Here is a 25,748-nt window from a genome sequence, read left to right as displayed (position 1 = left end):
GTCCTCCTCGCGTGCATGCATCTTCATGGGCTCAATCTGACCTCAGATCTGTCAACCTGCCTCACCCCAGCCAACACCTGCTGCCCATATTTCTACTTCTCGCACAAAGGCTGTTCTTGTCCAGGTAGAGCACTGGTGGGGAAAGTTATTTTAATGAAACACTTGAGAGGTTCAACGCTGCTCCCAGGCAGGCTTAGTCTGCCCTTATCTCTCAAGCTTAATGATGTGCAGACAATGAGGACCAAAGAGGAGCGACTGATCAGGAGGCGCTACAGAGCACGCACGCTCTCACTTCGTCTCCCCACAGCAGAAATAAACCATCCTTCATCCTCAGCCGTCTGATGGGATGCTTGGATTCTGTGGTCAGGCTGGTGCTAGTGAAGATGAATAACAATCATGCAGATGTGTAAAATATTTTCATATAGACTCCTCCACAATGCCAGCAGTATTTTGTTCTGAGCTCTTGCTCAAGGTTCAAGGGAAATCTATCAAGCAAATAGTGTGCGAACTGGTTATGCATTCATAAATAAGTTATCATACTGCTATTGACTAAAGATGTCAAATTACAGTGTATTGTGGTGTAAGGGTCATTTCACAGACAGTAAGACACATTTACTGACACTGTCAAGGTTTTTACAGAGTGCATGCTCCTGCCCTCACTAAATAGGGGGGTGCAGTTTAACTCTAGTGTTCTAGTCATTTACAGCTTCTCTTTAACCCCTCTCTTTCTCACACCAACCACTTACACCGATGACACAAAAACGTTCAACATGTACTGGTATTAATATACTATATCATTAATGTGTGTGGTTATCCTAATCAATTTAATTATTGCAAATATAGGGCATGCTAAAGCCAGTTTTTCATGTGAAGATGCTTTATTATGGCAAAAACAACAGCTTGATAACAGCGACCACTGAAACCCTTTCATTTTGCATTATCATTAACTGCACAATTTAGGCCACAATTGTATTTCTGATTAAAGGTTTATTTCATGTATTTAACACATGGTGTGTACAATCCATCTAACACCTAATCTGGTCCAATAGTGTGGAAAACTGCAACATTTTTATTGACATGTTATTATCAAGGTTCTACATGTAAGCTCAAAAACAACCTGTAAAACAGCCGTAGCAGGGGCCTCCCTGGCTCTCGCAAAGGCTCATCTGGAAACAGTTTGTCTACAGGGGCAAAAACATCAGGACGACTGTCGCAGCGATAACATTAGCAGCCTCCTTAAGGAGGAAGCCCAGAGCGGAAAATACTTACAGTAGTTTAATCTATCAGATAATGTGCAAAAGAAAAAGAAACATGCAACGTTCAGGAAAACAGCAGCCGAGAGGCAACGTTGCGTCCGAAAGATATATATAAGATACACACACAACACACACACACACATGTAAATGCAAAATTAACCTATATATGTACATATTCTCAAGCAGGAATGCTAGTTTACAGGAGATTGCAATCTTAATATCAACAGTTTACTGAATGTCAAAATCATTTAAACGACTCAAATTTATCAAGGTTATCTTTGCGCATCAAATCATCACTGTTGTCACGACTACTTGCGTCGATTCACAATTCATTTCCTTTCATAGGGAAGGTCACAGAAGAGACAGAAAATAAAATTTTAAACGGTTCCCGGGATAAAGACACACATGCAGCCATCATAGTAAATGTGGTAGTGGTAAACAGCCATTTAACTTTGCAATGTTCTGTACGGTGACAAGCAGAAACATGGAGGCAACCACGTTGAACATCTGCATTACGTTACAGCTTTCCCACACAAGTGTGGCAGAAGGAAGGGCCTTAAGTTCACAAAATGGGAATTCTGAGAGTTCACCATGCTCTTGGCCTATGACCTTTTTTCCCCTTTTTTCTAACAAACACAGCCGATCCCAGTTAATAGTACAAATAACAGGAACTGTTAAACTCTGGGTTAATGAGGGTGAAAAAAACACATTGCTATTCGTGATTGGGAACTGGCTGCAGAGCTCGTTTATGACCCGAGATCTGGGTAAAAGCTCACATCACATCACCATTTAGAAATCTAAAATAAAAACTAATGATTTACACACATTTGAACCAATTTTAAGATTCCATGTAATATCATGCAGTCACCCTACTCTTGACTGGTTGAGTGGGGAGACTCCTGTACTCTGCAGATACTATGATGGCTGATACTGGGAAGGTTTTAACAGAATAAAATAAAGTTTGATGAATCCGATTTTTCACAGTTGCCATTGAGTGTGAATGGTTGGAAGGCTTTGTTTATATTTTATTTTGCTCACTATGTGACTTCAAATGTGTTATTTTCACAATTTTACACCTTCAGTTGTGTAAAAATGGGTAGATGTGTACATGAATGGGTGTCCAGATGGTCCAAAATATGGCAGCCCGCCTCATCTTCAATCAGCCAAAATACACCCATGTTACACCTCTTCTTACCTCCCTCCACTGGCTCCCGGTAGCTGCTCGCATTGAGTTCAAATCCTTGATGCTTGCCTACAGGGCTGTAAATGGAACTGCGCCCTCCTACATCAACACACTACTACCTAGATACACTCCTACACGCTCTCTCAGATCGGCAAACGAAAGGAGACTAAAAATTCCTTCTTCACGGGGTCTCCGATTCCAATCATGTCTGTTCTCCGTTGTTGTCCCTGGCTGGTGGAACAACCTACCCTCCTCCACACGACTAGCCGAGACTATCACCACTTTTAAGAAGAAGGTGAAAACCCTCTTATTCCAAAAATATTACAGACAAATTTAACACATACACATGCATACACATTTAACAAACAAATACAAAATGTATAAATACATTATAATTTTTCTTAGTCTAGCACCCAACACTCTCCGAGCATGTTCTTCAATGACAAGTCTAAGCCTTATCAGGGCTCTTAGTTTGTATACTTGATATTCTATAGAAATCGAACGAGAATTGCTGGTGTCTTCCCATTGTAAGTCGCTTTGGATAAAAGCGTCTGCCAAATAAAGTAAAGTAAAGTAAAGTAAAGTGTCATAGTGGGGGGATAAAGGGGAGTGATTACCCAGAGGCTACAGTGTCAGGGTTGGCCCTCGAAGCCTGAGTTGATGCTTGGATTGAGGTGAAAGGGGCTCACAGACACTGCTTGTGTGTAGGGCACAGAGTTTTGTGCTACACCCCTGGGCACATGGCCTAATAATTTGTTTCATGGCTCATCCGCCAGTTTCATCCACCTTGGTAGGCCATAAGTTTGACGGACTTCACCTCTAAGAATAGAAAGAAGAAACACAAGCATTAAATTCCGGCCCACAGCTAGCCAAAGTTTGATATTTTAAGGTCTCGTTTGCACTTAATTCCCTAAATCACTACATGTTTGTACAGGAAAGACTTCATATTGTAGAGGAGATTTGCTTTTTGGCCGCAGAGTTAAGACAATGATCCTGAACAGCTGCTCATGAATTACCTGGGATCTATTTATGCTAATGTTACAGTTTCACGTTTTCAAAAGCTTTCCCATACATGCAGCTTACTGGGGATCTGGATGAAGGTTAGGCCACCCTCAATCAAACAGTATATTCCTGGTGATTTGTTTCTTGTGTCACGGAGTAACTACTAGTACAGGCGTCTGGAATCCATTTTGCCCCTTTAGTATTTTGGTACTGATTTCACGTGATTCTACCTAAAGACAGCGAGGGTGACTCATCCCGCATACATTTCGTTTCTTTAAACCTGTCAGAACCGGAGCCTGGGTGATCAAAGCTTATCTTATTATTTCACAGAAAGCTTGCCCAGTGTCTAGTTACCTTGCGAAACTATGAAGCATCAGTGCACAAGCAAATGGCTCCATCTTTAAAGATGAGCTGTAGCAATGAAATCTTTTTTTAATTAACAAAGTATTATACTTTGTTCATTATACTACTACAAAGTAGTATAGTCTTTTAATTAAATTGTTTTAAATAAAAGTTAAAGAAACCTCCCACAACTGCATTATATTGTTAATGAAACAATGGAGCCACACAATACAATGGAGGCAAAAGAAATATATCCATCAGGTGTAAAGCAGTATAGCAGAACCCCATAGATTGTTCTTTTTTTTACCCTTTTTGATAGATAGCTACTGTGCAGCTGTTTTGGCATTGTGAGAAGGAGAGCAGGAGATGGGCATGTTGAGCAGAAACCGAGGCAGGGCTCTTCACACCTCCCTCTCGATGAGGAGACATTACAATGTGTCACCTTTTGCTGAATTAACGCAGACTACTTTTGTCATGCCTGAGAAAGAGCAGCTTCAGAGACTGCAGTGGGTTCCATTAGTCTTCTCAACAGTCTTTCAAGAAGGACCATGTCTTCAGCAGTGAAGTGCTCCAGTCCACAGAGCTTGGTTCACAGAATCGGAGAACACTGAGAATTCGGTGAGTCTATACTACTTTGTTCATTTTACTGAAACACATAGTACTCATGGAGAATTTGTTGAGATATGTGTCAGAAGTTTCATCTATTGTGCAAGCAGACAAGAATCCCAAGAGGACGTCCATGACTGTATTCCAACAGATTCATAACCGCTGCACCAGGAGTGTTGAGTCCCTGAAAATAAAATAGATGGCACTGGGATAGGCAGGTTGAGGTTTATTTGGATTTCACTTCAGATCGTCTGCTTGTGACATAACAGCCTGTGCTACATTAGACTGAGATGAGTACAGCATGGACAAGTTTTTCCCTTGAGTGAAAATGCTAAATCCACTCGACGGCAAGTGGGGACACTTCATCAGAAAGTGCTCGGCAAAATTATTTATAGCGTCGACGTACGTTCACAGGAACTGTCCCCAGAGCTGACCAATTACCACGGAATTTAGAAAGCAAAAAGCTTAACCCAAACAATCACAGAGCAACTTAATCTGCCACCTAAGAATAACCTGACCTTAAACATAATCCATTGGCCGGGCGTGAGTCCCGTCACATCGGTATAAGCGCGGCTACACAGGAGTTGGTTATACACAGCACGAGAGGGCCTTCTTCCAGGAAAGCTTTCTAGAAAATGTGTTGACTCTGGTTTATGTTAACATTTTACGTCACAGATGCTATTACATAAACTATATGGTGAAGTGAATATAAACACAGTATACATTTAAAGCCACTTGTCACAAATAATAGCAGTGCATACGCAGCACTGAAGCTCTTAAAGCAAGGGAAAATTGTACAAAAAATTTAAAAAAGAGGCTAAGGCAAAACTTACAATTACTATTGATTATAGAAACACAAATTATAGCTACAGAAGTCCCTTATAAATCATCCAGTTTTTACATCAGTTGGAAAAAATACGTGAAACAACTGCATGTGAAACCTGTCTGGACTAACTCTTTTTATAAATGTTTCAACCAAAAAAGGAAGCACAGGGAGATTATTATTGTGAGTGTAAACTGTGGTTTACAGGTTGGTGAGGTTAAAAACAAGCAAAGCGAAGCAGGGCAAACCAAGTAGCACTGGACTGTCAATAGTTACTCAACAGTCACTTATTATGCATGGAAAGTACAAATAATTCTTTATATAATACTGTACAATACCCCAAATAAGATGACATTTCTGCAATACATTGCCTCAAAGTGCAATTTCATAAAAAACAGACATTTAATCACAAATGTTTGCATTTTCTCAGAGGAATTGAAACAAAAATAATATATATGTGTGTGGAAAACTTGGCTTAAGTTCTCCATAAAATGCAGTTAAATTTTTTTTTTCCCCTACTAATCTGTATTCCATTTTAAACTGAAATATGTCTTCAGCATCTCAAATTTATTTAGTTTGAGAGCAAAAAAGATGGTAAATATGATCTATCAAATGATTCCAAATGTCTCCCCAACAGCAAGTTTTTTTATTTTTAATTTAGTGAAATCATACATATGTGTATGACATATGTGCATCTGACTTAATGAAGTCTGCTTGGTAAACTGAATTTTTAAAACCCAACATCAGAATTAAATCAGGAATTAACAAAAAAAAACTACTAAAAAGTACCTCTGGTCATAATATTCAAATACCACAATATATTTTGTATGATTTTGATTTAGATTTTTTTTAAACCAAAAAAGGACTTTTTGAGACTAACTTAATCAAATTTTCAGTTGATGAAATTACAGGGAAATTCCTTGATGTACTGGAATATTTTTTCTTTCTTGACCGAAAGCTATTTGTGCCTGTAAAACTCAGCCTTGAAACAGCACACGAGTCGATCCCTGCATAACAAGCTCAGAACCCGCAAAGAAATGAGACCTGGCCTTGGCTCCCAGGGCATATCCATGTTTGCGTGTCACGCCGTAATCATTAGACTCCAGGGTGTTTGAGATTGTGGCATGGCAGCTTAAACAAAAGCAGTCCATTAAAAAGAAAAGGTGAGGTTTTTACTAGCAAGCTGCGACTTCAGATGTGTATGTTATTCTGCCAGCGCCGTGCTCTCGTCAATAGTCAATTTGCCATAAAAAGAGTGGGAGGTGCAAAGCACACAGTCACGCAGGCCTCACTCTCAGGCAGAGCATGTCCTCACACTCACACTACTGTACATTTCAGGGACACAGGGTGCCCTGCGCTATCTGCCCTTTCATCTCGCCTTGCTGCAGTTTAGACAATAAATTTAAACAACTTGTGAGACGATGGCCATCTGCTGCAGAGGAGTGGAGCCCCTTGGGCATTTGTGAGACCCAAGATTCCTGGTCGGGACACGGCATTTTGAAGAAAACAGGAGGACATCGACATCTGTTACACAATTAAATGCGCTTATACAATTAAGTTCATTTAGAAGAATTAACTTCTAAAAACTGCTTTTGATAGCTAATACACAGATAATATTAAATAACTAAATATATATTGCAAGCACAATAAATGACAGGTATAAGGCAAAACAGGCATTGTCATTGGAAATCACACAGGAGCATGACGGAACTAATCTTTGTTTGATCATTAGAAAATAACAGCATGGATTACTTTAGCACAGGGTCCTTTGTAAATGTTTACTCGGTTGAAAAGAATGGTGAGTTACGTGTTATATTCGTACATAAACACTTCTTTATAGGAGCCATAAATCGGGGGGAAGTGTGAAGCCCCGGCCCGGAGGATGCCATTGTTCAGAATAGTTTTCGCAGCTGAGAGAAAGGTGTCAAGGTGCATTGGAAATTAAAGAGAAAGCTACTCCATCCAGAAGTCTCACAGCTCAGCAGGTCAAGCGAGTTCACCACCCTGAGGGCCACAATCAGTAGTTTCCATGTGAACTTTTGGAATCAAAGTGCGGTGTGCAAGACAAGGCCAGGAGTAAATTACGCTCTTAAATACAAACATAAACACTAGAAGGAAGCGTTGATTTATGACAAAAGATTACCTCTTCCAGCAGGTCCTCTGTTTCTGTCCCTCAACAGTGGTCCATCCTCTGCATTTAGACCACTGGACATTTTAAACAAGGTTTTCACATTTCTATAAAGAAATATAAATGCATTAAAAGATCGCATAAGATGTTATGTTTGTGTGTGTATATATACCACATGAGTGGTATTAGCCTATTAACACACTTGCCTATGAACCAGAAGACGCGAAAGTCACAGTATCAAACCACACTTACTACCATTGTGTCCCTGAGCATGACACTTAACCCTGAGTGTCTCCAGGGGGACTGTCCCTGTCACTACTGCTTGTAAGGTGCTTTGGATAAGGGCTTCTGCTAATGCCATACATTTAAATGTATATAATTTTTTTAAAATATGAAAATCATGTTAATATCTTCTCTTGTGGATGGGTTTAAATATTATGCATATATTTTAATAAAATGAATATGATACATTCATCTTTCATACCTCAGGTTTATGAGCTATTCTTCAAGTTTATGGCTCCCTCTCATGACCACCGCAAGCCTGGCGAGAAGCAGGAGGCTTTTTCTCTCTCTCTCTCTCCAGCATCCATGTGACAGCTGACTGGCTGGGATGTAATTGCTCTCAAGTGAGGTCAGCAAAAGGCATTTATCTAAGCACACAGCACAACAACAGGACCAGGATGCACAGAGAAATTAGTTTGCTCTGATCCTGTAATCAATGCAAGGTTTCTGCAAAGAGTATAAGTTACAGTTCTTTTTTGGAAGGCGGATTACTGACAGGCCCTGCAGAAATGTAAGTTTTTTTTCAATCTGTCTTTTTTTATTATGTCTCAAGATAGAAATGCATGCATAGGAATGTTTACAAAGGTTCTGGAGAAAACTTTTGAGCTGCTTACTGAGATTTATTGAGGACTCTCAGCTCACAGAGGAGGTACTGGCATCTGTTCGGTCGCGGCAATTCAAAGCGAGAAAAGTGCGCACTAGACAGCAGCTGGGATAACCGCAGTTCTGTGAACGACCATAATGACATGCCTGCTAATGTGAAGAGAGTGAATAAATGATGGTCAAATGCTCTATAGTGTCTGGAACTGTCACCAATCAACGACAATAACCTCTTCATTCAAAGCAGTTCACACAATGTGAACAGGATTGCCTAATTTGGTAATTTTGTGGTAAAGAGCCTGGGATAGCAGTGACGATTATTAAATTAAAAATACTTTTTTTTGTGTTGCAGCTATACAACACTGCAAGCATTTTAATCAATGGACTCACTGATCACGTGGGAAATAATGAAGAAACCTCAGTAAAAGTCACCAGTGTAATTCTCCTTTTTGGACCCCCTTGCGTGAAGAGACACCAGGTCAGGGACCTTGAGACCACAGATCACCTCTGAGTCAACGTTTCAGTATGATGTTCATGAACACCCCCAGCATTGCATTATAATGCACATATGGAGGCTCAAATGGAATCTGCCACATTTGCTCTTTGGACTGTACTTGCACATCATCATCATAGTGGCCAGTGTGTCTTTGGCTTGCAGTGACAAGGTTCCAGAGCAACTGGCCACAGTCATGAACTGCTCCAAACATGAACGACACACCAGAAACTATGACTATATGGAGGGTGGGGACGTACGGATTCGCAGGCTGTTCAGTGGGACGCAATGGTTCCTGACCATTGATGATTCGGGCAACATCAGTGGCACACAAGACCCCAAAAACTGCTACAGTAAGTTCTGCTTCACTCTCAATATGTCAGTTTTGTCAGTTATACAGCATCAACTGGTGCACAAAACGTTGTTTCTGCTAAGCTACCTGCTGCATGTAATGGTGTTGCTATCCAAAGCCTATGTGGGGTGTATGTATGCAACACATCTCTGTGCATGTGACACATATCTGTAAAAGCAAACAGTGATTTTGTGAACATAATGTGGAGCTTACAAAAGCTGGTTTTGAATAATGTTGCAGGAAACGTAAGTAGACAGTTCTTAGGCCACGCATCCCCTGTTAAAAGTGCAAAGTGACAACAGTAAAGTAAAACAGGTGTCTTGGCCGAGTGTCTCGAGACAAAGCTAATGAAGCAAACAAATGGATTGTGTACAGGAGGCAGCCAATTCTCTCTTAAGGCATGACTAATGCACTGGCATTCAAGGCAAAAGCACAAGTCAGTTTACACTGCATTAAATATTCCCAATATCCATGTCCAAGAGCACTTTTGAAGAACAACAAAGGCACCATTTGCATTGTGGTTTTTGCATTGAGGGGCTTGAAAGTACAAAATGTCTTTTGTCTGCGATGTCAAATTACAAATAAACAACTGGCTTTTAAGCATACGACATTTTGCACTAACTGGAAATAACTTGAAGTACATAGATAGTACGTAGCAGTACACTACATTTTCCGTGTTCAGTCAGTTAAACTGGAATGTACAGACGTTTTTTAAGAAGCCCTGGTATTTCAGCAAGTGAATCTTTGAGGTGGCTATAATTTCCTCATATCTCGCTAAGAGACTGCTCCCAAGAATGCTAGCGTGACAGGGAACATCTCTGGAGTGGATAGAAAAGATGGTTGCATAAATACTGGCGTTGAAAGGCTGAAAAAAAAAACAGATACACCCAGATGTTGCAAACACTGCACACACGAGAGTCATGTAGCCAGACGGACATCTGTACAAAGCAAAAGGGCGTTCAAAAGTCTCTAATAAATCTCATATTTCCCTGGCCGTGTCTGCCGGCAAGCCTGAAGACACTTCAGACAGTTCACTGTGCGCAGTCTCAACAGCAGAACATTACAGACAGCAGCAAGGATCTCAGTTATGCGTATGATTAAAGCTTCTATGATTATAATTGCAGAATAATTAACCTTTTTAAATGACCGAATATACAATTTTTTTGTTGTTGGCTGGTGGTTGTGACCAATTAACACAATTGGCTGTAATCTCCTATTAGAGAGTACATTTGTGTTTTTGATCCCAGAATTTAAAACAGATGGGAATCAGAAGGTGGGGGGTACAAGAGTGAGTGATTTGTGAATATCTTGCGAATGACATGAGACAAACATTTAGGCTGTTGATTTGGGTGTAAGCGATTAAGTGAAATCCATGCGGCTAAATACATCAAGCAGGAAGAGCAGCTCAGAGATTTGGATCGTTTCTTCAAAGTCCCAGTCAGACATGTACCGGTATTGATTTCCGAGTGATCAGCTACATATTTAACAGGAGAAGTATCAAAGCAGTCTGGATTTCCATGATTCCACAAGGACAGAATTAGGGATCACCCACACATTAGTTTGCCTGGCCAGAGTCTGGCCTGGGTTTCATAGACCAAATTTGTTCAAGATGGGGGAAGCCTTGAGAGGCAGCCCCGTGAACTGTGGTAATAACATTTGCAGCCCACATGTGTGCGCACCAAAATCCCCCAACAGACACTAAACAGTTGCAGTCGCTTGGACATGAAACAGTATTGATATGGGCAGTTCTGCCATGCCTGTGACATATATCTGTTTTACCTCACAGACATTTATCACTGGCCCTGCCAATCCCGTCGGGCTACTCCGGCACGCAAGCTTGCAAGCGTCCTTCTAAAGAAATTGCTCGTTTTTGAATGCTCCGTGCTTCACATTACACCTCCAATGCCAACCATCAAAAATGACAATCATAGTTGTGTTATCGAGTGCTCTTCAAATGTATTGTCCTGCACGAAAACATTAAATTGCAACAGAAAAACAACAACAAAATTCCTATTTTTTTTTTCTCTGCAACAATTATTTCTTGGATTGCCTATGCAACATGTCCAATAGAAAAACCCAACAACATTGTTTCCACTGGTAATACCGCATGCAACAGAAATTCACACAACAATTATATGCAAAGATCAAAGCTGGTCCAACATGACCGCCTGCTTAGAGACATCCATCAACACCTTCTAAAAAGGGGCAGTCGCTTATGGGAAAAGTGGATGACTAAGAGGAATAAGTGCAAACAGCCTCAGACATGGCAGCTGACAGATGTGGGAGAGGAGAAAATATTGCTGGCCTCAAAACAGACATGAGGCCCGGCAGTAACTGATTAGTGAAGTTGCACTCAAATACAGAACGCATTAATTATTCTATAAAATTCAGTGACATTCACTCACATGACCGTGAACATGAAATACAGATGATCACGTTCCACAGTGTCATTCACTGCATGGCAAGGCTTAGGCATATGGAAATAATTTTGCAATACATGCCCATGCAGAGTAAAACTTTTGGATGAACTTTTAAAAACATTTTGAACTTTTCACATCGCAAAAAAAATCAAACTTTTTTTTGTGTGTTTTTGTTAGGGTACTGGGGTTGGAATTTAAAAGGAGTGTTATTTACAACAGCTCCAATAAACAAGTATGTCTGTGATATATGAATGTCTGTATTTTATTGGCCAAAAATTGCCTTTGGCCTCTGAAGGTCCAATGAAGGTCCAATACATAAGAAAATAATTAGTTTATATAAAGCGACATTTCTTTCAGGGATGCCTTTTCATGTAACCACATGAAGGCTGGGTAAAAAATTGCATTAGGAATGTCTGAAATGAATATTTTCATCTTGGTTGCTGACCCCCATAATGGTTTGCAATCATTAATGGGATGTATCTGATGAAAGTCTTTTTTTCCGTTATTAATCTACGCTGTAGAATGCAAACATTTGGTCACCCACGTTTACCAAGGTTCTTTAATTACCTCTTCTAGTTATGGTTTTGTTGAACTGCTAGAAAGACAAGTATAGAAAGGAGAACCACAGTGAACCGTTCTACTGTGTATTAACACCTAATTAATATGACATAATGGTAGAGTCAGCAGAAAAAAAAATTCACATTTCATTTCATTGGAAGCAAATATCATGTAGGATGAGTCTTGCAACAAGATAATGACCTGAAGCCTGCCTCAACATCTATAAAAGAAGAAATCGATCCCCAAAGACATGATCAACTTGTAGCTTACAAAAGCATTTACAGACTGTGTTTGTCCTGAGGGGTTGAACTGACCATTTAAGGTGCATGAGGCAGTTTTCACTTTTGGTATTTTGTATGAGTAAATGATGGGAAAAAAATCATTTGAACTAGACAAGACACTTTAAGCATGACTACCCAAACATTTGTATGCCACTCCAAGTATCCTGGTTTTCATTGTGTTTTCATTGTGTTTGGAAAATAAAGACAACATGAAATCAAACTAATGCGACTTCAAGTTCTGTGCAGAGGCTAAAAAGTGTTTTGGGTGCTAGCAACTATATGGCAGCAAGGAAGTTTCATAATGAGAGGTTTACTGGATCTTTTCATGCCTTGCCTTTGCTTGTCCTCCATCTTTCATGGGGGGATTCATTTGGATGTTTCGTGTGTTTTGGCTATTGTTCCATGCAGCAGCTGCACATCTGCCTTCTACATACAAACATGACATTATAGATGGAGTCACATATGTAAAAATGACTTATGCCCACACCAGACATATGTATTCATTGTAATGGGGCTCAAATATTGTACCTTACATTTGAGATGGATATCAAGCATTTGATAAGTCTCCTAAAATAAGTGCTTCTGATTACTGCAGTATACAGCTCATTTTTTTCACGGTATAATAAACCTGACACGCGCCCTCTTAACCACATCTTCAGTTTTATAACTTTTGCATCAAATTAACCATGGTGCAAACACGTGTAGCTAAATCCTTTCCACTGAAGACTGAAGCTCAGCAGCTGTGTTGAGGTGTAGCGTGCAAAGCGCTGCGTTAGGGGACGGCCTTCCTTTCCTTCAGGGAGCCTGCTTTAATCTGTCTCCCAGATGTGCAATCGCATGATCTGTGGTCTCAGTAATGACCACCCAAACCATTTAACAACTTTAACATAAAGCAAGACGTACCGCATGCTGATTAATGGCAAACGCCGCCATCCTGTTTTTGTAATAAGGATTGCCAGGCAGTCATGTTAAGTCCATTGTCTCCAAAATTGTCTTGCAGGTATCCTAGAGATCCGAACAGTCTCAGAGGGTGGCGTGCTGGCTATCAAAGGAGTGAAAAGCCAGTATTACATATCCATGAATCGAACTGGAATGCTGCGAGGCAAGGTGAGGTATAGCCTGCTGGTGTTTTTGAAGGCTTTGACCTCTTGTACCATTTATTATCGCCACGTGTGTAGCATGTGGCTGTTGATATTTCCTAAAATGATTTCTTCCTATGCGCTACTATACGAAAGTTTTCAGTTGTTCGCACTCAATGTCCATCCCCTACAGAAAGAATACAGTGACAGCTGCAACTTCAAGGAGGTGTTCCTAGAAAACTTCTACTCTGCTTACTCTTCTGCAAAATGGACTAAACAAAATGGCACAGAGATGTTCATAGCGCTGTCAAGAAATGGGAAGCCTCTTCGAGGCAGGCGGACGCGGAAAGAGCATCCTTCGTCTCATTTCTTACCGAGAGAGTGCAAAGAGGACGATAAGCATTTGGACTGATTCTGCCACAGAGCTTCTTGGGGAATGATAAGTGATGGGAGCATTCCCTCCACAGCACATGCCAGTATGACTGCCAGTCACTGTTCAGTGGAGGTTACACTTAAATTATGTGAGCCAGTGATTCTCAGTGGGGGCTGAAGACCCTGGAGGAAGTCCATGATAAATTGTTAGTTCTGTGACTTTTTGCCCCTCCCATTAGGTATAATATTATACTGGGGCATCTCAAGGACACATTTTACATTAGTGGGTTCTCTGATGGCAAAAGGTCTGAGAAACCTTGATGTAGGCTAGTAATATCTGAGATTCTTGCCTATGACTGTCTTTTATTCAAGTGAATGTACAATATTTATTTCATTATTATTTCATTATCATCTTTAGAAAGGTTGCCTTCAAATGAGTCGCACAAGAAACTACATGTGTTCTATTCATTTCATCAAGTCAACTTTAACTAGCACATAATGTTTCAGAAGATGCCTATTTTATCACTATGTACTATTTATGAACAATGTATTATTATTATTGGTAGTAGTCGGTTTTATACAGCTTCATTCTGTATATTTAAATATAGTCTATATTTCTCATTATTTCACTACAAGCCACCACACTGTGCCTTACAAGTAGTTACAGGTGTAATTTTTGAGTGAAGATGGACATATTTAAATGATGCAATGTCATGCACACAGTTCACAGTGTGTAGCACACACTCAAAAATTGCCAAGCATGGAGACTTTTTTCAATAGTTATTAACTGGCCAAGTACTGTAGAGTAGGCAAGCTGGATTTGCATTGTGCAGTACAGAAAGAGCTGGTTAGCTCGAGGTGAAAGGGTTAAATAAAGTGCAGTCATACCATGTTGGCAATTTTTTTTATCTAATATATGAAGTAGCTGCTCTATGAAAAGTGTTAACGGCAATTAAGGTCAAAAGAAGGACGTTGGATTCTGCTGCTTCAAGAATGGCTGTTCTGTAAAAATATTCTGTTCTTAATGGCTGTTCTGTAATAATGATCATTTCATACAACAGACTGTGTGCTTCACTTAACACTTAATATTCTCACATTAATTTAATCTACTTTATTTAACCATATTACATGTTTAGCTTGAAACATTCCATTTTTTCTTTTGTCCTGGCTGACCTATCCCAGAATAACAGACTTCCTTAAACAAATGGCTTGGCCACAAAAAAAAAAACAGAACGAGATTTGCTAGAATACATTTTTGTATTATCTTTTATAATAAATTGTTATTTAATATGATATCATAAATAATGGATGAAACAATATTTCGTGTGAACATGTACAACAGATCCAGAAATGTCCCAGTAAATCGTCTCAGAAAGTTTGGAGACATAATAAAGCATTCATTTCAATTCACTACACAAATTATTTTACTTCTATAAAGAAATGTAGCAGTGATCTCCCTCATCTGTAATTATTAAGTGACAATTTATTCATACAAATTTATGCAATTTAGACAACTGATTGTGACAATTGCATCATACTTCATACAAAGAATATTGCCTGAATTCATCTCAGTTGCAACTTTGTAATTTCTTTACTATTCTTTATTTTTGTCAATGTTATTTAAGTTATTTATACAAATAATAGATGTTTAAGGAGGTGTTTGGTTCCTCAATATTGTGCTGTGACTCTCCACAACTCTACTACTACTACATCATGCAGACCGTGTAATGCTATAATAATGACCATAACAACAGTAAAATTCAACAATAGGCCCAAATATGGACCTACACCGGGTCAGCATCACAACCCGTCCACTTCACAAGAGAATATTAGAGGAAGCACCATGGAAATAAAGCAATAATGTTTTAAAAAGCTGACTGTAAAAACATAATTTTAAATCATTTGTGCTGCTGTCATTCAGAGCGTAAACACACTGACTGTTGTGTGTCTATTTTTAAAAAGCAATTATAATAATAAAATATCATAAAATATGGTCTGTGTTGTTTTTTCTTTTATTGTTTTGTGAAATATTTTGATCATTTTTTGAAAAAAAATTTTAATCCACAATACTGTAATAATCTCTCCATCTACAATGACCACATCACATAATAAAAGTGAAAGTGAAGTGATTGTCATTGTGATACACTGCAGCACAGCACACGGTGACACAATGAAATGTGTCCTCTGCTTTTAACCATCACCCTTGGTGAGCAGTGGGCAGCCGTGACAGGCGCCCAGGGAGCAGTGTGTGGGGACGGTGCTTTGCTCAGTGGCACCTCAGTGGTACCTTGGCGGGATTCAAACTGGAAGCCTTCTGATTGCAGGGCCGCTTGCTAAACCGCTAGGCCACCACTGCCCCAATTAAATTCAATTGAGGGCCTGAAGGATGTTCACAGAATTGTTTGTGGTGATGCAATAGCAAGATTTTGTGTGAAGTGCTCCTGGACTGAGACATCATCCGCTTTCCAGAGTGACGTTTCTAAAGTCTGCAAAGAAAGTACACATATTACAGAGTGTCTGGACTACACTAAACCACAGAGACATAAAGTCCAAACACAATGAAGTTCAGGACAGCAGATAATCTTCCTAAGATGCCAGAAACAGACAGAAGAAAGCTTGTCCAAGAAGTCATCCAGGATATGCAGTCTTTCTTTGTTTTTCCCAAAACACCTCTCAGATAATTCCAGGCCTCGCACACACTGGCTGAGGTGACTTTTGAAAAGTCCCGGTCATAGTTTTTTTGGTGAAAAACCCTGTTTTTCCAGGAAGGCTTTCAAAAACAGGTCACTTGCAAGGTTCTACAAAGAGTGACGTTCAGAAAGAGTGACGTCCAGATTGACTACTGCATATAAACTTCATTTATATCTGGATGAGAAATTGACATTCTGACAAACAAAAGAGGTTCAGAACTAATTGAAATCAACCAGAATAGCACAAGTGAATGACTAAAATGGGTTCCTTTTTAACAAGGACAAAGAGCAGTACAAAAACCTACAAAATATTTCCTATTTCCTATTTTAAATAAATGTAATAAATATTTTGAATTCGAATACTTCATGATAAAATATGCTGAGTGAAATTCTAAACCTGTTTGATTTGTGCACAGGATTTCTGAGACAGAGTACTGGCAGCATGCCATAGAGCTTTACCTTCTGTTTGGGTTCACATCTGTTTCCAGAGAGAAATGACAGATAAAGAGACTCAAATTGGGAGAGCAAACCTCGGAATAACTCAGACCCAAACAAAGTCTGGGCAAGGTGAAGCATTCTGCCAAGTCACGCAAAGTTAGTCTTAGCAGATCATTTGTAACATGTTTCAAAAGTAAACACATTTTAACTCAAGGCTACGCAAGTTTGTGGCTCGAGAGGCTCGAGAGACGCCCATACTTACATTGAACAGGAGCTTAGCCTCTAACAACAACAATAAAAAACTGCTGTGACACATTATACTGTACAGTATACAGTGACACTTTGTCTGCAGTGCACAGTAACAATGTAACATTGGACCATATGATAGATACAGTAACATCTATCTTATTGATCCAATCAGACTCTACATCTGCACATTCAAGGTGCACATCACCTTTGGAAAAATGTTACTGCATTTAATAATAAAGTGTATAATAAAGTGTATGCACCTACCAGAACACATAAAGTGTTCTGGTAGGATTTTCAGATAACTTACAAAGCATCAAAGCTATTTCACTGTTATGAAGGAAAACATCCAGGCCTGGCAAAATAAGAAAACAGTACACCAAGTTTCCAAAAGGTCTGTCAGAAAAAGTGTTACGGTGTGAAGGGACCAAGGTTGAACATTTAGGCGACAATTCAAATAGGAACATTTGACCATCCCCATCAAACCACCCCCATGGTAAGGCATCATGCCTTGTAGTTGTTTTTCTTCAACTGGAACAAGGTGGAGGTAATACCAGTCCAAATACCAGTCTCTTTAACCCTAAACCTGTATGCATCTGCTATAAAGCTGAAGATAAGCCATTTTGGAATGACACAGACATAAATCCAATAGAACATTTGTGGGGTGAGTTTCCTTCACATCCTGACAGATTAAAGGGGGGGAAAGTATTTAAATAACTTATTGTCAACATTTTTTACATCACAAAATTCCTGGTATTTTAACAAGGATGAGTACTGTCACGTCTACGGACTTACGAGGGAAGGAAGCGCAGAGGTCTGACATACTGGGAAGGGGTTTTATTATTAAATAAACAATACACAAATAAACAATGGCGCGGTGGCCAAAAACGGGAAATAAAAGGGAAATAACACAAACTAACCCGTAGGCGTGTGGCGATTGCCAGAACTCAAAACACATGAAACAAAACTAGGTCAAGTTCGTGCAGCGAGTTCACGAAAATGCCAGCGACCCCGAACGGGCGGAAACTTCCGGCATTTATGGGGCGTCAGGATTGGGTTCCGGTGTGGAGCCCAGCTGCAGGCAATCCTGACAGAGCCCCCCCTCCAAGGGCTACGTCCTCGGAGCCCCAACAGTACCATCAGTGGAGGCGGCGGGGCGGACGGCGGCAACCACAGGGCTCCTGCCCTGCTGTATCCTCCCCTTGGAGGACCCGGTCCCTCGGGCTGGCTCCCCGGCGTGGTCAGGCGTGGCGGCCCCGGTCCCTCGGGCTGGCTCCCCGGCGTGGTCAGGCGTGGCGGCCCCGGTCCCTCGGGCTGGCTCCCCGGCGTGGTCAGGCGTGGCGGCCCCGGTCCCTCGGCCTGGCTCCCCGGCGTGGTCAGGCGTGGCGGCCCCGGACCCTCGGCCTGGCTCCCCGGCGTGGTCCCGCTTGGCGGCCCCGGACCCTCGGCCTGGCTCCCCGGCGTGGTCCCGCTTGGCGGCCCCGGACCCTCGGCCTGGCTCCCCGGCGTGGTCCCGCTTGGCGGCCCCGGACCCTCGGCCTGGCTCCCCGGCGTGGTCCCGCATGGCGGCCCCGGACCCTCGGCCTGGCTCCCCGGCGTGGTCCCGCATGGCGGCCCCGGACCCTCGGCCTGGCTCCTCGGCGTGGTCCCGCATGGCGGCCCCGGACTCCCGTACCTGCACACAATAATCAGGGCCGATCCATCTGGGTACGTGTGGGCCCTGTCTCCACATGTCCCCTCTGACACGTCTTGTGTCACCCCCTGCACCGCGCAGGGAGATTGTCCCAGAGCCTCCGGCGACTGTTCCAGGGACCCCAGGCTGGTGCCTTCTGGGACTATGCAGCCCCTCTCGCTGCACGGCCCTGGTGCCAAGGGGGGGGCATTGCCAGACCATCCGGCTAGCCCCTTCTGCGTCCGTTGGGACAAGCAGGCCCTCTTCCTGTCTGTCCCAGCTGGGTCCTCATGCCTACCCGGGGGCTCTATGGCGCTCCACCCCTCTGGAGGCAGACGCAGGCCCATGCCTGGCCCGCCCTCCTCACTGGCTACCGGAGGACCCAGCTCCATCGCTTCCCCACCTCCCCTCCCCTCAGGAGGAGTCCCCAACCCGAACTGCACCCCCCCAAAAAATTCTTTGGGGGAGCACCCCCCCCGGCTGGACTTAGGGGTACCTTGGGGCTCGTCCACCTCGCCTTGGACCGGTGCAGTCAGGTTGGGAACTCCCTCCCTGGGGTTCGGCTCTGCTGCTGGGTCACCATCTGGTGGACACAAAGAGGGGAAGTGGGGGCGACATACAGACACATATGCCACGCACACACACACAGACAGAGACAGACAGAAGAGAGGGTCGTCTAGTTCCCTCTCTGAGCACTCCGGGACCTCCTCAGGGGGCACAGCCAGGATCTCGGGAGGCGCGACCTTCTCGTCGCCCGCCAGTGCTTGGTCTTCTTGCCCCGGATCCTGACTGGCGCTGGATGTGGTGGAGGGGCAGAGTTCGATCCCTGGCTCAGGCTCTGGCCGATCAAACTCCGCCCTCAGTCTCTGCTGGAAGTCCCGAAAACTGCTGTCTGTCTCTCCCTGCTGCCAGAGGGCTGCGCTCCAGCCCCATGCTGACCCAAGCAGACACGATAGGATGGTGGTGGTCTTATCAGTGTCTGCTGCCCCACTGAAGGGTCCCGGGACAATTGGGCTGTCCCACACGGGGCTGGGCACGTCGCTGGAGATGGTGGTAGGTGTGTGGTGTGGAGGGGGGTGGACGTCTTCTCCAGCAGGTGTGGGCGCTGGTGCTGCGCTGCCATTTCGCTGGGGAACGTCCGGGCAGAGGGAAGGCGGGTCGGCGACTGGAGCAGGAATGGGGGATTCCCTGCGAGGCAGTCCCGGCAGCGCAGTTGCTGGCTGGCGACCTCCCGTCGCCCTCTTCCACCAGCTTTCCTCACACTGCTGGGAGGGACGTGGGTTTCCACGGACCTCGTGACGATCCTGGATGGGCGCGATGGGCGGAGCCATCCCGGCACCGACTGCCCAAACGGCGTCATCTTGGTCGTCGTCCGTGTCCACCTCGTACCCCCGGAAGTCACATGGGTCATCACGGACGCCGCGATGATCTCGGACGCGCACGCTGGGCGGAGCCATCCCGGCAACGACCGCCCACCGAAAATCCACGTCATCATCGCTTTCGTCATCCGTGTCCTCCCACCGGTGACTCCGAGGGTCGTCCACCCTGCGGACATCCTGGACCCATGGCGCGATAAGCTCCCAGGGACAGTACTCTGGCCATTCGGGCTGGAGGCTGCCCACCTCCTCGCTGGAGGAACGCCGCCGTTGTTGTTGCCGCTTCTCACCCCCCTGGAAGTGACATGGGTCCCCACGGACCTTGCGACGATCGCAGACTGGCGCGATGGGCGGAGCCCAACTCTCGTCTCCCGTGCTCTCGTCGTCATCCGTGTCGTCCCAGTCCACAGGGAGCCTTGCCAGCAGAGCGCAGAGTTCTTGGCTCGACATGCCGAAGATCGTGGGGGTCGCATCTTCTGCGCTCGCTGCCCACGTCACTTCCTCGCTGCTGCCGACGCCAACGTCCTCGCTCCGCCTCCTCACCCGCCGACGTTGTCGCTTCCGGGTTTCGCGGAGTTTCCCGGGGGTGACGTCATCACGCGGCGCCGCGTACCACGGCTTCTCGGGGAGAAAACGCTCCACCAGAACGGGCGGCGCGTCTCTCCCCTGCCGTCCGCGTTCGCCGCGCCGGGCTGCGTCCTTCGCGGCGTTTCTTCTCCTCTGCTTTCCACCTCTGCGCTTTTGGGGGGGTCGCTGGCATTCTGTCACGTCTACGGACTTACGAGGGAAGGAAGCGCAGAGGTCTGACATACTGGGGAGGGGGTTTATTATTAAATAAACAATACACAAATAAACAATGGCGCGGTGGCCAAAAACGGGAAATAAAAGGGAAATAACACAAACTAACCCGTAGGCGTGTGGCGATTGCCAGAACTCAAAACACATGAAACAAAACTAGGTCAAGTTCGTGCAGCGAGTTCACGAAAATGCCAGCGACCCCGAACGGGCGGAAACTTCCGGCATTTATGGGGCGTCAGGATTGGGTTCCGGTGTGGAGCCCAGCTGCAGGCAATCCTGACAAGTACACTGTTTATGTCCACTGTATTCAGAGGTGGTTTAGTGCTGCATTGGAATTGTTGTAATCAAATCTTTGAATAATATACAGAGAAATTATCCAAAAGTGCTCATGACTGTTGTTTATTTGCTTGCATGTGCTGCAACTTTGAGCATCTACCACACAGCTTGAGGACACTACGTTTCAGACCTCAACCCAGTCTAAGCTGCTGAATGAAGAGTAAATGAATGAGTTTTTCATTGAACCCAGTTTGGTTTGGAGTATATAAGTTTTGGGAAAAAAACACTAAGCCACCACTTACATCTATGGGCATTAAATGTAAGGCTAATAGTTCAGAAACTTATGTTTATATTATTCTGAACTTATTTCCATTACATTGCATTAAAAGAAAACACCAGATCATCCCCCCTGACTCCCAATCTGAGCTTCTTTCTCACACTTTAAATACATTTTATAAATATTTAAAATATTCACTAAAATAATCACTAAAATATTTTTTATAGCTGGCTTTAGTCTTAAGAATTAATCATGTAATTAATCGATTGACAGGCATGGTTTTAATGTTTTTAGTATTTAGAATTATTTTCTTATTCGCTTCCGTCAGTATTTATTTCACTGGTATTTATTTTCACTTCTGGGTTTTCTTCATGTTTTGTTTGCCTTAAATGTAAATCTTCAACTTTCTGTGCACTTTATGTAGCTGGTTTGTCAATGTGTCACATGTCAGTATGTAACTTTGTTTAAATGTTACATGTAGCTCCTGGTTCTGGTTGTTTCGCTTCACTATGAACCGTCTAACATGTATGTAGCTGAAGCAAGGATAAAGCTCACTGAAACTTGAACTTACTCGTATAAATAAACACAATGAAAAGACTATATGTTGATCATGTGCTATTATATTTCTTTACATATATGACATAAATTGTAAGGAGCTCATTTAATCCTGCATTTGTACAATATTGAAAAAATGAGTGACTTCTAATTCAACATGAAAAGTCTTTCTACAGCATGATATATTTATGAACGAAGAATTGTCTGTATCACGCTGTGTATGGCTGTGTAACAATGAAAACCCGGGGTCAGCTAGCCTTGAGTCACACTGAATAGGTATCCACTGAGAGGAAGAAGGCCAAGAGCACCAACACATCTCACCAACATGTACAAAGGAATCTGAGTAAATTTTTGTCTAAAGTGTGAAACATCAAAGCCACACCAAACCAAGAGCACATGCAGATAGATGGCTTTATGACAAAAATGTCACAGGGTTGTATTGTTAGAAAATCCTCATTATGGAGATATTGCTAAATGTTTTTCTTCTTCTTTTTTGGCTGTGTTATGCCCCTTGTGTTTCAAGTTAAGAGAGACCCAAACTTGCTTTATTACGTAATTATAATGTCTTTATTTTAAACAACCTAAAAAAAAGAAATAAGAAATATTAGACATTCTCAATTATGTTCAATACACATTTATATTAATTAAATGAAACAGAACATTTCTGTATCACTCATGCCAAGACCAATGATACAAAACTTAATAAAAAACAAGTAAATTAAAAACTAAGCCAAGTACAGTAAATCCTATAAATATCCAGAACTATAAGTTGCCTCATATGTCCTTATTGTCATACACAATCCCTGTGCCATTACAACCTGATATACCTGCATTGCTATTGATCATGGAAAAACACAAATCCTACCCCAGCCACTGTGACATTACAGATGTTCAGGATCATCAGCAATCCACAATCCCTTACATGTGAATCACAATTTTTAATTCCTTCCCAGCAATGAATTGCGTGCTTTGGTAGGGGATGTAAAATACTGTATTGCTGAATCTTCTTCTCCACTCATACTGAATAGTGATGCTACATCAACCACAGAGCAACTGCATAAACATAGGGATTTTGTTATCCAGATTTTTCACAATTTATTGTGTTACAGAAAGGAACAAAGATAATTTAACAAAGACCATAAACGCATTGGCAAGTGGCTGACCACAAGTCTGCAACACTGAAATGTATGCAGTATAAACTACAACAAAATGAAATATTATTGTATCTCAATTAAAATATTTGTCTCAAGACAGTACACATTTACAAAAAATAAAAATCGTTTTTCTTACAGAACATTGGCACCCACTATCAAAGTACATTTAAATGTTTGTTTAACGACAAACTTTTAAGCAATAACATGCCTAATTAAATGTTTTTCTTTATTTGCACTCTGGAAATATTTATTCATGATCTATGCAGGTGCTTAACATGAAAGGATGAAATGAAGCGCAACACTCATCTGCAGGACACATGTGGTATTTTATTAGCTAACAAATAAGAAAGATGCCCTTATATTGCTGAAAGATACAGAAAAAATAAATGTTATTAGGCATACAAATTTCATAAAGGCAAAGTTGCAGACTGCAGGAGGATCGCATTCACTGATGCCCCTATGTACAGTACCCTAGTAGATACGACACTCGCCTATGAACCACAAGACCCAGGTTCAAACCCCCACTTACTACCATTGTGCCCATGAGCAAGACACTTAACCCTGAGTGTCTCTGAGGGGACTGTCCCTGTCAGTACTGACTGTTAATCGCTCTGCATAAGGGCGTCTGATAAATACCACAAATGTAAACAAATGTGATTTACTAGCAAAAGTTTAAATCATCCAGAATAATTAAGGTCTGAGAGAGTGAGAGCAGTCGATTATCACTACACTACACTATTATCACTATATTAATGTAATATGACACGTTGACACGTCATGTGCCTAAATGGTTATAGATTTGTGTAGGGCTGCAACTAACGATTATTTTAATAATCGATTAATCTGTCGATTCTTTTTTTTTTATTAATCGTAGAATCGGATAAAAAACAAAAAAACAGAAAACATTCATTTCCAACCCTTTATTCAAAAACAGAACCAAAACCTTTAGAAAGTGCACAAACATGTTGCTCCTTGAGGTGTTATAATAATAATAAAATAAAATAAAAATGGACTAACACAAAAAACATACACATGTATGCTTTACATCTGCCAAATATAGACTTTTTTTTTTTTAAATAAAGTGACACCTGAGCTGCCAGAACAATAAATCATTTATAAAAAAATAAAGAACAATACAAATCAGAAAATTTAACAGGATTTTTTTGAATGTCAGAACTTGTTCTCTACACTACACTGCAGGTGCACACACTAGCAGATGCACACACTCACAAACTCTCACACATACACACACACACACACACACACACACTCTATCTCTCTCTCAAGCTCACTTGAAGCTTATTCATTAAATTATTACCATCAATGTAGTAAGTGCAAGGTTCATTTATACACCACATTTAAACACATCTTAAGATGACCAAGTGCTATAAAATAACTTTAAAATTAAATTAAAAAGTACAACACACGCAAATATATTTGTCAATAATAACCTATATGGGACAAAGCACAGAATATACACTGCAAAAAATGCTTTTCAAAACCTGTTTTCAGTCCAAATATCTAAAAAATCTTAAATCAAGATACATTTACTAGACACATGAAATAGCATAAGAAATTATCTTGTTTTCTGAAAAAACATCTCAAAATAAAGTGATTGCTTAAAACAAGCAAAATTATCTGCCAATGGGGTAAGAAATAATCTCAAACAGAAGTTTTAAGCATCACTTAATTTTCTCATGGAATTTTTCTTGTCGAGTAATCTTGATTTAAGATTTTTTAGATATTTGGACTGGAAACAAGACAAAATTACTAGGTAAGAAAAGCTTTTTTTGCAGTGTAGCTATACATGACAACAGATTGAAAAATGAATTGTCCAAAAAAGGCTAGTGAATAAAAACATGTCTTTAATCTTTTAACGCAAAGTAACTATAGCACCCATGCTTTACTACTGTTCTTAACGAGCTAACGCTAACTTGTCATGCCTGTCAAGCTGGATAACAAGTAAACAACAGCACCAGGGACATTACGTTCCTCACTTCAAAACGGAACAAAAGTAGGATTCTGTAGTGACTTCCCCTGCTCCTGAACTCCCTTCTTCCTCCTCATCAAACACGCGTTTCAGGTGCTGGATCATTGCCGTGGTGCTGCCGTGTCGTGCCATGTCGCTTTTGCATATTTTCGCGCAGATTTCTCTGCCTCCGCCATGTATCTGTCCTCTACCTCCGCTCGGATTTTTTATTTTTGCTCCGCGTTGTCTATGAGGCGCCAAACTCTGCTTGCTTCTGTGCGTGAGAGACCGAGTGTGTTCACTCCTCGCAGCGCTCAAATTAAGTTTTTTTTTTTTATGTCTCCGCGTCGCGCGACACAACGAATCAATTAGGAAATTCGTTGCCAACTCTTTTAGTAATCGATTTTTATCGATTCAATCGATTCGTTGTTGCAGCCCTAGATTTGTGTATTATTGGTTATCTCTGCCCAACAATTTTACTAATATTCAATAATATAATTTTTTTATTTTTGGACAAAGA

The 25,748-nt window shown here is 41.9% G+C and overlaps 1 protein-coding gene and 1 long non-coding RNA gene across 4 annotated transcripts; one reads left to right on the top strand and one right to left on the bottom strand.

The window, feature by feature from the left end:
• Window positions 1-3,226: 3,226 nt before the first annotated feature.
• LOC114766348 (uncharacterized) lies at window positions 3,227-7,861 on the bottom strand. Its single transcript, XR_003742781.1, has 3 exons — window positions 7,825-7,861; window positions 7,356-7,447; window positions 3,227-3,258 (listed from the first exon to the last, which is right to left on the bottom strand). It is a non-coding gene; the product is annotated as an uncharacterized LOC114766348 (long non-coding RNA).
• Window positions 7,862-7,938: 77 nt separating this feature from the next.
• On the top strand, window positions 7,939-15,770 carry fgf7 (fibroblast growth factor 7). 3 transcript variants are annotated; one of them, XM_028956700.1, is made up of 4 exons: window positions 7,939-8,133; window positions 8,575-9,068; window positions 13,327-13,433; window positions 13,599-15,770. In XM_028956700.1, the coding sequence occupies exons 2-4, from the start codon at window positions 8,783-8,785 to the stop codon at window positions 13,815-13,817; spliced, it is 612 nt and encodes a 203-aa protein (XP_028812533.1). In that variant the 5' UTR covers window positions 7,939-8,133; window positions 8,575-8,782; the 3' UTR covers window positions 13,818-15,770. The 3 variants fall into 3 exon arrangements, with proteins under 3 accessions (XP_028812533.1, XP_028812532.1, XP_028812531.1); XM_028956699.1 differs by having other exon boundaries at window positions 13,569-15,770; XM_028956698.1 differs by having other exon boundaries at window positions 13,327-15,770.
• The last annotated feature ends 9,978 nt before the right edge of the window (window positions 15,771-25,748 follow it).

Source organism: Denticeps clupeoides, chromosome 16 (genome assembly GCF_900700375.1).
Source record: "Denticeps clupeoides chromosome 16, fDenClu1.1, whole genome shotgun sequence".
NCBI classification, from domain to species: domain Eukaryota; kingdom Metazoa; phylum Chordata; class Actinopteri; order Clupeiformes; family Denticipitidae; genus Denticeps; species Denticeps clupeoides.
This window is presented reverse-complemented; position numbering and strand designations above follow the sequence as displayed.

Bases quoted from the DNA above. Each gene is read 5' to 3' on its own strand.
- fgf7 (XM_028956698.1), top strand. From the start codon at position 8,783: ATGCACATATGGAGGCTCAAATGGAATCTGCCACATTTGCTCTTTGGA. The intron at 9,069-13,326 runs GTAAGTTCTGCT...ATTGTCTTGCAG, and splicing joins AGACCCCAAAAACTGCTACA to GTATCCTAGAGATCCGAACA.